The sequence below is a fragment of the Camelus bactrianus genome, chromosome 12 (assembly GCF_048773025.1).
Source record: "Camelus bactrianus isolate YW-2024 breed Bactrian camel chromosome 12, ASM4877302v1, whole genome shotgun sequence".
Taxonomy (NCBI): Eukaryota; Metazoa; Chordata; class Mammalia; order Artiodactyla; family Camelidae; genus Camelus; species Camelus bactrianus.
The window spans coordinates 57,850,133-57,863,686 of record NC_133550.1 but is presented as its reverse complement, the minus strand read 5'-3'; the positions used below and the strand labels follow the sequence as shown (position 1 = coordinate 57,863,686).

The 13,554-nt window shown below is 43.0% G+C and overlaps 1 protein-coding gene across 1 annotated transcript; it reads right to left on the bottom strand.

Moving 5' to 3' along the window:
* Window positions 1–7,309: 7,309 nt before the first annotated feature.
* Window positions 7,310–13,222, bottom strand: LOC141579440 (lysozyme C-like). The gene is made up of 4 exons (XM_074375443.1): window positions 13,043–13,222; window positions 11,493–11,657; window positions 9,698–9,776; window positions 7,310–8,247 (listed from the first exon to the last, which is right to left on the bottom strand). The coding sequence occupies exons 1-4, from the start codon at window positions 13,176–13,178 to the stop codon at window positions 8,181–8,183; spliced, it is 447 nt and encodes a 148-aa protein (XP_074231544.1). The 5' UTR covers window positions 13,179–13,222; the 3' UTR covers window positions 7,310–8,180.
* Between the last annotated feature and the right edge of the window lie 332 nt (window positions 13,223–13,554).

Sequence of the window (13,554 nt, the reverse complement as noted above, 5' to 3'; positions counted from 1 at the left end):
GTTCCCTTGTAGCTTACTCTTTGCTTTTCTCTTGCTGCCTTTAGAATCATTTCTTTATCCTTGACTCTGGCCATCTTGATTATGATATGTCTTGGTGTGGGCCTATTTGGGTTCTTCCTGTTTGGGACCCTCTGAGCTTCCTGTACTTGGATATCTGATTCCTTCTTTAAGTTTGGGAAGTTTTCAGTCATGATTTCTTCAAAAACCTTTTCAATCCCCTTTGATCTTTCTTCTCCTTCTGGGACCCCTATTATGCGAAGATTGGGACGCTTTATATTATCCCATAGGTCCCTTATGCTATTTTCATTATTTTTTATTTGCTTCTCTTGTAGTTCTTCTGAATGGGTGCTTTCTATTGCCCTGTCTTCTAGATCACTAATTCGTTCCTCTGCATTACCTAGTCGGCTTTGCCCAGCTGTTAGATCATTCCTCATCTCTGTCAATGAGTTTACCCATTCTACTTGGCTCTTCTTTATAGCTTCAATTTCATTTTTGACATATTTTATATCTCTAAACACTATCTCTTTTAATTCCTTCAGCAATTCGATCACTCCTTTTTTGAAATCTTGATCTAGTAGGCTATCGATGTCTACTTCATTGATCTTTCTTTCAGGGGATTTCTCTTGTTCTTTTAATTGGGAAAGGTTTTTCTGCTTCTTCATCTTGCTCATACCTCTTTGGCACTGTGGCTTATGGAGTATCAGTTGTTTATTTTGGTCCTTAAGGATTTTATCTATCTGATGCCTATTTAGGAATAGAACTTAGGAAAAAAAGAAAAAAAAATAGAGAGAGAGAAAGAATTTTAAAAGAAGGGAGAAAGAGGGTTTGAAAACAGTGTATAATGAATAATAGAAGAGTGAGTTGAAGCAGAGTATTAATCGGGTTGAGACGTCCTTTTGAAACCTTTACAAAAAAAGGGGGGTGGGGAGATGAATAGATGTATTTGAAACCTGTGTCTAATCAATAGCAGGACATCAAAACCCAAGAGAAAGAGAAATGAATTAAGAAGTAAAGATTAAGAGAGTAATAGAAAATAGAACAGGTAAAAACAGATTTAAAAAAGGGGGGGGGGTTGTTGGTGTTCTCCTGGAGTCTGTGTGCTTTTAATGTGAAGTCTTTCTGTCTTCGTCCTGTTTTGGAAGCTCAGCTTGCTGTTTTCAGAGGCCCTCCGTTGGCGCCCTCTTCTGTGCTGCTCCCAGCACCTGTCGGCAAGCCGATCGCGCCTCCTCCTAACACTGGGTCAGGTGCAGCTCTCTGCTGTGGGCAGGCGGGTCGCTGCCCCTCAGGATGCCGCAGTCAGATGTTGCAGACTGGCCAGGTAGGAGGGCGGGTCGTGCCCCCTCCCAGCACCTCGGTCAGGGGCTGGGTTCCTGCCCGAAAGGCGGGGGGGGGGGGGGCGCTCTCCCTCTACCTGCGCCGCCGCCGGTAGCTCCGCTGCTCTGTGCGGCTGCGCGCTCCGCCCTGGTCGGCGCTCCGCGGGTGGGCTCGGGGAAGACCGAGGGACAGCCCTGTCCCTGCTCCGAGCCAAAACCCAGCTCCTTGTTTGTCTTGGTGGAGCAAGTTCTCTGAGGGACCAGGATGGAAGGATCCTATCTGCCCCGGGCTGCAGGCCAGTCTCAGTCTGGCCTTTGAGGCTGCTAAGCCCTTCGGTGCGGATGCAGGTTTCGCCCCCGCCCCCGCCTGAGTGCTAAGCGTGGAGGATATGGCGGCTGTGCCTGAGCCCCGCCTCTCTTCCCCCGAAAACTTTCCGCGGGTTTTCAGAGATGGGGGTGTGCACCCTTCCCCCGAGAGCACATCAACCTTGCTTTTTATGGAGGGCCAGGTTGTTCTGCCCTGTGCACCCACAGCCACGGCACATAGCCCCTTGCGTTCCCCGGGGCGGCCTCCGTGCAGCCACTTGCGTCCTCCGCCCGGCTTGTGCAGCCTGGCCCTGCCCGCCGCTGCCAGCCCGCGCCTCAGGCTGGGTGTCGGGGGGACGCTCTGTGCCCGTTTAACTTAGTTCTGTTAGTCAAGGGCTGCTCTGTACAGATCCGAGCCTCGGAGGCTCCCCCTCTGTCCCGCTGGCCTCTCAGTTGGAGAGGGGAGACCCAGCGAGCGAGCGCCAGTCCTCCTTTGCCGCTCCCTCCCCGCGGGACCGGTCCCGCGCTGCTTTGCCTTTTGTTCTTTCTTTTTTCCTTTTCTCCTACCAGATTTTTGGCGTCTTTATCTTTTGAAGAGGGCGATGTTCTGTCGGAGTTCCACAGGTGCTCTGGTTGGCTGAGTGGGTCTGTAGATGTGGGTCTTGGTGTATTTGTGGGAGAGGGTGACCTGCGAGCGTCCTTCTACTCCGCCATCTTCTCCCGGGACCTATAAAACTATTATTATTGCCACACTTCTGTGTGTAATGTGTCTAGAAATTTTCTTTTATTGGTTTAAGAGCAGGATCCGATTATATTTTCTTCCACTAGGATACCTGGTAGTGTCGGTACCTTGTATACATTACTGACCCTTTTTCATTTGGTAAAATCACAGCTTCACTCAAATATAAATTATCATGTATCCTAGGATCCACTTTTGGACTCTATATCGTATTCCACTCACTCATAAATAAGTCAGTCCATAGCTATGCCAACCTCATATTTGCAAAAACCCTCTGCTTTTAAAGTGCTCACTTGATTAGGTCAAGCAATGATCTCCCTTAAGTCAACATATATATAACATAACCTAATGACAGGAGTAAACCCCGGCATGGTGACAGCCCCGGAAGTTACACAGGGCATGTACCCCAGGAGGCAGGGGTCCTAGGGGACATCTTAGAATTCTGTCTACCACACCCTCCAAGCTTCTCTCTCTGAAGGAAGAATTTTTGCTTTTAGGGTCAGTTTCTGAACTCTCCTTTATAATCTGAGAACTGGACAGATTCCCACCCCAAAGTAGTGAGAGATGGAGCCACACGTCCCCTCCCAGCAGGTGGCAAGATGCGGAGCAGGCCAGGAGCACAAGCTTTCTGGAAGGAAGTGGGGTCTGTGAACATCAGGACAGGAGGGAGAAGAAGTCAGAGGAAACGGTCTATGAGAGAAGGGATGGGCAGATGAGAGCAGCAAGGTCTGGGCCTCCTACACAGGCGGGAAACTGAAAAGAAGCAGGAAAGAATCACGCGCTTGACTTCAAGTAGACATTTGGTAGCAAGATGAGAATGAGGAAGGGAATTGAGAGGAACAGGGGAAAGAGATTTTTAAAAAGTATTGCTTTAAGTTATAGATTCTATCCTCTGAGATATGCCTAAGAGAAGCCAGTAAAAACATAAATTTGCTTTTAATAATGTTAGTTACTGAACTGTCTTTCCTTAGATGTGACTCGGTGCAGACACCGGCCCAGTAATACATCTTTCAGTTGTACATGGAGGTAACTTGTCTTACTGGTTAGGCTATAAAGTTACCTTAGTCCCCAGAATACACAACCGAACTTAAAAACCAAGGGGAAAAGTGAGTATGCACGCATGTTTTGTGTGGTCTGCTCTCAGTTCACCAGATCCAGCCATTTTCTCTCATCTACCAAAAAAGATTTCTTCTCTAAATGTTTTAGAAGTGAGTATTGTTCACATTGTATTTGCATGCGTGTGGGAGTGTGTAACTGAGTCACCTTTCATACTATATGAATCAAAAGTATCGCAATTTAGAAATTACCAGCATTTGCCAACTCTTCATGAAGTACTAACAAGCGGGAAAACCCGGGGTCTCCAACCAAGACCCCAGCACTGGTGTGTGGATTCTCACGGAGCCCCAGGCAGGGAGCACTGGTTTCCTTAACTGATTACGAGTCATCTGCCCCAATCCCAACTGTTCTATGTGTCTTAGATGGAAATATTGTCCATGTTAGTATTTGCCTGACTTTGCCCCACAAAACAGCAATTTTGAATGGTTTAACCTATGAAAAACAGTGATATGCAGATGGAATCCCTTTCTTGGAAATGGTTTCAAAGTACAAACAGCTGCCTTGAACCCAGTTGACTCTTCAGCAAGATGGTGGGAGGGTGGGGATGAATCTGTGCTGCTGACACTTTGCCCCTAAGAATTCTCCCAGAGTTCTTCATACGTGCTCTCAATGAACCTCATGCGTGTGCTTGTCCCTGCCCACGGCACAAGCTGCCTGTGGCTGGTAACCAGAGCTATGTGCTTGGATCTCCACTCCAGCGGTGCATCAAATACCCTAAGCATACAGGTTACTTACATCTACTCCCAAGTGTCTGATACGGTAACTGTAGGATGAAGCTTTGACGATCTCATGCATAATCAGAGTTGAGAAATAGCTCATAGCTGTTGAAAAGAATTGAATCTTCTCCAACTGCTTCTTCTTCAGCAATTTTGTCAGAGTCACCTGGGAAATAAATTGAAACATTACAACCTGAGAGAGGAACGAAAGACCAGTAAAAGCAAAAGGAAACAATCCCCGCCTCTTGGATGAGCAACTCCTGTAGAGCCTGGGGGCTGACGGGCTTGGGGATCCCTGAGGGTCACAGGGCTCAGGACGTCCTTCAGACGTGAAATCAGCAAGGACTGAGATGATGAACAGGGTCCAATTCCAGGAACCGAGAGTAGAGTTTACAAGTAGATTTGCACCTATAAAGGATACATTTTAAGGACAATATGGACAATAGGTACCAGGTTTCTTACTGTCATGGAAAGCAGTTACCAACATGGAAAAGGGGAAAATATGAATGAGCCTAGTGGTGTAGGATTGGAATTGGATGTATTATGTGAATTCAATTTAAACAGATGGACATAGAGATAAATATCGTGTAAATATGCACATCCTCTAGCTTTGTCCATTGATGGGGCCTGGGAACAGTGACACCCTAGTGCCCAGGTCTTGTTTTCGAAATACCCTTCTCCACTATGAGGAATGAGGGCTCTCTGGATCAAAGGCTGATTCCAGGCTTAAATAGGAAAAGAACAAGGTGAACCTTGGAACATTTTGTGCCAGAAAACAAAAACAAGTGCTCAAAACATGATGGGGACGTGTGAAACCAACAGAGAAGCTAGCTTGCAGGGGCTCTAGTGGCCAAATCAGGGACAATGTGCACATCAGAATACATGATGGTGATGGATTATACCTCATCATAATTTGATAATAGGAAGCCAGGGGTCTACTTGATATAATAATTAAATGCATTAATTGAAAATTTGATGAGGAGCAATCTCAAAGTACCTTACCCTCTCCCAAATACTTCACAGCAGAGGTAATTTGCAGATATCACCTCAATCAAACGATCAAAGTGAACATCATCACTAACAGAATGTTTCAGAGCCTCGTGCCACCTGAGAAGACCCAAGGAGAGGAGCACGGCATCACGTGTGTGGTGTTCCTGCCAAGGATGCACAGGCCGATCTGATCAGGAGAGCGTCAGAAACCCTCAGGTCCTTTCACAACACAGCTGCTTTGCCATCTTCAACAGGGCTAAAATCATAAAAATCAAGGAAAAGACTGAAGAAATGATCTAGATTAAAGGAAACTGATAAAAACATGACAACGAAGTACACCACATGATTCTGAATTAGATCTTTTTATTAAGAAAGACAAACGGGGACAGTAGATGAGAATGAATGGGATCTGAAGATTAGCTGGTATTAATGGATCAGTGTTAACGTCCTGATTAGAATGTACTTTTTGAGGTTATACAGGAATTACATACTGAAGGTCTCAGAGCCACTGGGTACCATGTTGGTGATGTACTCTGAAAGTGTTCAGAAAAAATAAAAGACTCTACTGTACTTGCAAACTTGGGGAAATATTGAGATTCTTTCAATGCCTTTGTTTTTTTTTTGTTTGTTTTTTTTTAGCGGGTGGGAGGTAATTAGGTTTATTTACTTAATTACTTATTTAGTGGAGGAATCCAGTACCTCCTCCACTGAACCCAGGAACAAAATTCTTAATTCAGATTGTCTTCACGTTTAGCCATTTGGCATTCTGTTCCTTTTAAAATTTTACCTTGCACAACAAACAGTGGTTATCGTTTACTGTTTTTAAAGATGACTGAACAGATGAAGGCGTCACATGCCTACATAGATGGGACTCTGCCTAAGATCCACTGAAGATGAACCCAGGACCTCCTACGTGGAAGTATGCACACTTACCACTTGAGCTATACCCTCCCTCCCTGAATGTCTTTAAAAAAGTGGGAGAAAAAAAAACCTCTGTTCTTTTAGAGTTTATATATCAGCAAGAAGAGACAAATACATAAGAAAAACATGTAGTCTAGCAAATGGTTACAGGCATGAGCCCGGGGGCACTCCCACAGTTAGGAATTAAATTGCAGAAGAAACAGCTAGCCAAGAAGGACTGAGAAGAAGACATCGTAGAGGCAGGATGTAAATGAGAAGCTGAGGGAGAAAGACTTTTCTAGAAGGATGAAGTGGCTCACTTTGTCCGATGCTGCTGAGAGATCAAGCAAGATAAACAGAGAACAGGTGGTCCCTACAGTTGGCCCCAAGTAGTCATGGGAGGAGTCACGTTGGAGCAGTCTTCAGCTGAGTGAGGAGAGCAGTCAGATTAGGAAGGGTTGAAAAGAGAAAGGGTGTGAGGACATGGACTTGGTGAATAGAGTTATCTCGTCCCAGAAGTGTTGCTGTCAAAGGGAGCGGAGAACGATGTGGTACTTGCAGGTTATGTAGAGTCACCAGAGAGTTCTTTGTAAGAGGGAAGGTTACCGGGGCAGTTTGCACAATGAGGAGGCTGATCCAGCAAAGAGGGAGAAACTCAGGATGCAGGACACACTCAGCCTCAATTGGAGGAGTGAGGGGGCTGCGATGGAGGTTGCATGTGGGGAAACTGCCACTGGCAGGAGCAGAGGTCCTTCAACCGAGTTATAGCGGGGAAGGAAGAGGGGAGGGGCCCAGGGGAGATGTGGCCTCTGTTATGGTGGCCGGGAGGGGAGGGCTTGGCCTGAGTTGCTCCTCTTCTCCCAGGGTACCCTGCGGCCGGCCATCTACTGAGATGAGAGCGGGTAGAAGGTGAGTGGTTGAGCGTGTGTGCTGGGACTTTGAAGAGAGGAGAAGTGAAACAGTGCTGGTCATTTTGGAGAGTGGGGACTCAGATAGAGGGCTGCAGAGAAGTGACTCAGATGGCCGGGCGGACTGGAGGGCCCATGTGAGATCTGTGGTTATGAATTTCAAGTGAGACCTGTCAGCATGCTCAGGGGTTTCTCTCCAGCATTATCCAGCTGTTTGGGTACGACAAATACTTAAGTGCCAAATCATTTTCCCCAAATATATACATACATATTTTTTTCTTCAAAGACACTAAAAGGGTCTAAAAAAAGAAAGACAAGATATGAATTGCAAAGCCTTTAATGATAGTGTTTGTATTTTTTAACAGCATGCGTGATTTCTCATCTGTGGTTAATTAGCAATTATTTCCATACTTGCAAGCTCATCTGCCTCTGAATTTAGTCATAATGCAGGAAGTTAATGAAATTAAGGAAAAGTAACGCCTCATCTAAACTCTCTCTCTATTTCTTGATCTAATCTCTCTTCGTGGTCAGCAAGATGCATGAAGGAGTTCTTTAAAAGGGCTAAAATAGATTGATATATAACTTGTGTGTTTATTTTTAAAGCTTCATAAAGGCAACCTTTCTAAGAAAACAGTTAAAGCAAAGGCCTCACACTTACTGGAAACAAAAATCTTAATTCAGATTGTCTTCATTATTAGCCATTTGGCCTTCTGTCCCTTTTAAAACATTACATTACCCAACAAACAGTGGTTATCGTTTACTGTTTTTGAAGATGACTGAACAGATGAAGGCGTCATGTGCCTATGTTGGTGGGACTTTGCCTAAGATCCATTCAAGATACTCTTTAGTTACATTTCCATTGAATATTGGCCAGTACTTGTATCATTCAAGATTAAGTCTGGGTTCTTTCTTTGATTAAGAACTGAATGGGCTGCAGATCTGTTTGATAATTATGATTTTAGACAAATGTTCACCAGCATTAGTTCTGTTAGCCAACCGAAAGCACTGTAGGCCTCATATCCAACAAGAAACACGTTAGTAAATATTAAGCCTCTTAGAAAAAAGACTACATGCTCCTGCTTTTGTAGAAACATTATTTGCTTGAAAGAATGGTAGTATGACCTGTCACTTAAATGATGACTTCCTTGATATGAAAAAGAGACAAAACGAGCTGAAGAAGGAAACTCCGCAGTTACAATCTGCAACCCGCAACATACTTCCTGAGATCATGGCCTTGGCATTTATTTCTCCATGCCACCCTGGAGAGAAAGAGGAAACAAGAGGAGTAAGATTGAAACGTAGCTGCGTTCACTTAGTGTCTTAATCTACCAGAAGCTAACACAACATTGTAAATCAACTCTACTTGAGTGCGGAGAATCTTAAAAACCCTAGAAATCCGCTAAAAGAAATTGAGGAGTAAAAGGGTAAGATTCTGAATCAGTTAAAGTAGATCGTTTCGAGGTAACACACTGTTCCGCATAAACCCGGAGCTGCAGTTGTCAGTTCTCAGCAGCACAGTTTGGTCTTTGTCAATGTTCTCTGACTTGTCTCAGAACAGGAGGGCAAACCAGACCTCCCCTTTGATGCTTAAAACACAGCGTGCTTGCAACAGGAACTAACAAGAGTGTGGTAGGTGGCTTATACTTCAAAAGCAAACATACAAAAAACTCAGAAAAAGAGATTTGTGGATACCAGAGGTGAGGGTTGGGTTGGGGAGGAAGAAGATGGGAATTGGATGAAGGCACTCAAAAGTTAATAAACTTTCCAGCTATAGTAAGATAAATACTGGAGCTGTTATGTACAACCTGATAAATTATATATATAATAAATACAATAAATTACATATATAATTAACTGCTACATGTTATATATGAAAATTGTTAGAGAATAAATCCTAAAGACAACACACACAATTTTCTTCTTCTATTTCTTTAATTTTATATCCATATTTTTGCAGGTGATTAGATTCTTGTCTCCTGGTAGAAAGAATTCAGAGATGAGAGGCTAAGAAAGTAAAGAAGGGACAGAGAGTACACTCTCAATGGGGCAGTGGGCAGGCTCAGATGAGCCACTGTCCAGAGTTTCTTTGGCGGATCGGTTACATAGAGTGTGAAAATAAATGGGCAGTATATTCCTTGCAGGGATTAGGGTTTGGGGTCGTATTCCCTGATTTTCATCCCAACTCCACCTTCCCAAAGGGAGGAGGGATTTTTGTCCTTATTTAGTGTGGCTGGGAAATGTCATGGCGTTGGTGCATGATGGGTATTTCTAATCTGCAAGGCTAATTTTATTGAAATGAGGGCAAAATGAGCAAAAGGTTACATTTAGACACTGGAGGTTCTTGCCTTTTCCCACCTTTCTTTGTGGACCTCCTGGTTGCTTGCCACACCTAAATTTGTGACTGCTTATCAGCCCAGAGGTTCCAACTTTTCTTTCTCTGCCCAGGGACCCCTGTTGTTTACATGATGTAGGGTTTCCTGCATTTGGCCCAGGCCCCTCCTTTACTTTCCAATTCCTGCCATTTGGCCTGTGTCCCCCCCTTCTCTACTCACATCTAGCTGTCTGCCTGCTCTAACAGTCTGAGGGGATGGATGTTCACTAAACCTACTGTGATGTATGTAAGTCAAATCATTACGCCGTATACCTTAAACTATCCGGTGCTGTATGTCCATTACATCTCAATAAAACTGGAAGGAAAAAAAGACATACCATGCTCTAACACCTTGTGGGTCCCTGACAACCCTCTTCGCACATTGTACGGCTTTAGTGATGTCATCTTGCAGCAAAACTGAAAAAGAGACGGTGAGGAATGAAAACAACGGTCATAGAAATTTCATTTTAAATTTAGTTTCAGCCAGTTTTATTCTCTTAAGCTGAAGAGAGAACACAAATGACTTTTCAAGAGTCTACGTATCTGTGAATGTGGAGGGAAAATATCTTCTTCCTTGCATCCCATTTGGCATGAAATAAAGCATTCTGTTCCTCATTTACCAAAGTCATTGAAAGCTCTGGAATTATTAACTAATGTGATAGAATTTTTTCTTTTACTAAACACTTTAAACAAATGAAGAAACAGAAACTGGCCTAGCATATTTTTGCTCAGCATTTCGACTACTGGAAAGATGTTCCTAAAGAAATAATAAAAACACACTCAAAGATGTATGCACAAGGTGTCTCACAGCAATTAATAAAGGGGAAAATGGGAACAGCCTAAGAGCTCACCAGTAAGAGCTACACTGATGAATGACAGAATATTTATGTAGTGGAATTCTACTCATCTTTAAAAACTAATACGAATTGGTATTTGTTGACTTAAAAATACTTTTCTGTGATAAAGAACAAACCATAGAGCAGTATATAGAAAGCAATATCATTTTTGTTAAAAAACACATTGCCTGCACATTTGTATGTGGGTAGATATGTGCATGACATCGCTTTACCTTCATAGACACGTTTCATACGTGTCCTGAAAGAATTTGTGTATACCAAGTTACCAGTGGTCACAAATCTCTGGGTAGTAAGAATTTTCATTCAAGGACCACAAATTATTATATAATACAAAATATTTTTAAAAAGAAGTTAACTGAATATAAAAGAATATTCTAAGATCTTCATCTTCTCTATTAGACAATTTAATATTTAAAAATTTAACAGCATAAAAAACAAAACATGAATAAAAATTTGACAATATAAAATTTTGCAATACTTCCTCAATACTTTATGCACAAGAGATTCCATATGTGACCTCTATTTTTAAATAAACTCAATAGAATATTTGTTTCACCCCAATTAAACAAATCCATAACTTAGCTTGTTAGAATGACTGTGATTATATAGGAACTGTGCACAGGAACTAAAGAATTTAGAGATTAAATGTCATAATGTTTCTAATTCACTTTAAAATCATTCAACCAAAAAAAAATATATATATATATACACACATAACAGAAGTAAATAGGACAAAATGTTAAAAACTGTTAAAGGACATGATGGATATATTTCTGTGTATTATACTAATTTCTCTAATTTTCCGTATATTTAGAACATTTCATAATAAAAAGTGAAAACCATGTTTACAAAAGGGCCACACATAGTCCTCCTCCTTGATTAGTTAACTACTAATCCTCTCATTTTTTCAATAAAGGACCATAGATGAAAAAAAAATAAAAGACCACGCCACCAAATTATCCCCAAACCTCCTCAGAGTAAGTCAGAGGAGTGCATAGTTCTGCACAGAGAGTCAGACAGTCCAGCCACAGTAAATTGATGGATCCCCCCAGAAACCTCTGTGTATCAGAGAACAGCAACCTCTCATGATAGGAGCGCTTTACGTTCTTACTTCAGGAATCAGGAGGAGGGTAATAAAGAGTTTCTGGAAGTTGAGATGGAGGTTTCCTAGGTCCCTGGTGACCCCATCAAGGCCTTTTTGTTTGTTCTGAATCTCTGTTCTTGTAAACATGACAGGACAGTCCCCGTGCCCACACTCAGTGTCATCTTGTCTTACCGTTACAGTTGATGCCACAGCCGTTCACTGCTTTTGGAGTTTTGCCATCGTTACACCAGTAGCGGCTGTTGATCTGAAATATCCCGTAATCGGTGCTTCCGCTGCCGCGGTTGTAGTTTTTAGCTTTCGTGTTATAACTACTTTCCCATCTGGCCAAACACATCCCTGAAAAGAACTTACTTTTAGTAGTAAACAGCAACACCACGTGACTTACATTGCAAAGCATGTTGTATCAGGCAAATTCACTTTTACTAATGACTGACGCCTTTGTAAGTATAAAGATGACTTTTACGTGTGAAGCATTTTAACACCTTAGTGCTAAAGGGCCCTTAAGAGAATTCTTTTGCTATCAAATCATTTTGTAATACTAATGAAATAAGACAACATACTTTAGAAAATATGAAACTAGTTGTTTTTCTATTACGCTTCCCCTGCTCCCATCCCTCAGGTAAGATTCAGCCTAGAAGAGAAAAATCAACAGAGTTGTTGAGTGGATTTGTGCTTAGCAGTAGATATATGATGATGATGGAAAAGTGCTTTTTAGTGGGGAAAATAAGGAATTTCTGGGAGGAAGAAATTGTCTTATGATATCTAAAGGTGAATTTGGATGTCAAATTAGACCCCAGACAAGAGCTGTAAAATGCAGAAGACTATTCCATCCACCCATCCATCCATCCAACCAGCCATCTGCTCATTTGCTCAGAAATAGTTATTGAGGGGAAATGTCTCAATTCAACCTGAAAAATACCGTGACTGCATCGACAAAATTGGACTAAAATCAAGAGCAACTTTTACTTCGGGCACAGCTTGAATTCTGTGGCAGAAAGTGAAAACTACTTCATCAACTAGAGTGAGTAAGAATAATGAAACGTCCTTTCCTGCTGCATTTCAGGGATCCTCATACAAACACTGACTGAGGGGAAGTTGGGTCCTACCAGCCCCTGTGTTAGTTCAGCGGGGAGGGTAGAGCTCGGTGGTAGAGCGTGTCCTTAGCACGCACGAGGTTGTGGGTTCAGGCCTCAGTACCTCCATTAAAAATAAATAAGTAAACCTAATTACCCCCCCTCCAAAAAAAGAGTTCCACAGAATTTTTAAAATTTGCTGTTAAAACCCCAACATCATGATTAGAAAGGAGAAAAATACTGCATTACTCTAGGCTTGCAGAACCCAAGTTCCAAACTAGACGTGGCTGGACTCAAATGCCAAGGGCCTGACAGAGACATCCCAGGTGCCCAAAGGTACCTTTCAGCCAGCCTTACGCGGGCCGCTGAGGGAACCGAACCCGCAAATTTAGTGGCACTGGAAGCATGGGGCCCGGCATGCTTAGAGAGGTATGGAATTTTGCCCTCCCATATCCTCAAACCTTCACCTGGCACATCTGATTCCAAAGGAACAAGGTGATATTTCTAAACATTGTTAAGTGTACAAACCTTCCAAGAGAGTTTTTAAAAACTCCATTCGCTCAAAGTCCCTTTCTCATTATTCATCCTGCATTACTATCCGTTCCGCCCCCACCAGCTATTTGGAAGGACGAACAAGAGATGACTTACAGTTGGCCAGGCTGACTCCCCTGTAGCCATCCATTCCGAGTTCCTTCAGCTTTCGGGCCAGCGCGCATCTCTCCCAGACCTTGCCCTGCACAGCGACAGCGAGGAGGACGAGCCCCAGCACAAGGAGAGCCTTCATGGTGACTGAGGTGCCCGGACTGCAGTCTGCCCGGGGCTGAGCCGGCCCCAGTATTTAACTCCTTTGGACTTCCCTTACTCCTGGGGGTTCGGGAGCTCCACCCCTTGAGATACGGGAAAAATAGGAGCCATTTATTGGTCCAACTGCCTTAACACGTTTTCTTTCTTATGTTTGAAGAGGTATAATTTGATGTCACAAGACATCACCTGCCGGAAAATAATTAAATGAGCTTGTTTAAAGTTATTGCTCAGGAACAATCTGGATTAGCACTGCTGCCAAAAGAGAAACTTCCTCCTGTTTTGTAATGAATTTGAGCGACTAGAAATTAAAAAAAAATGGAACGAACATTTTACGCAACTGAAATCGAGCTCCCATC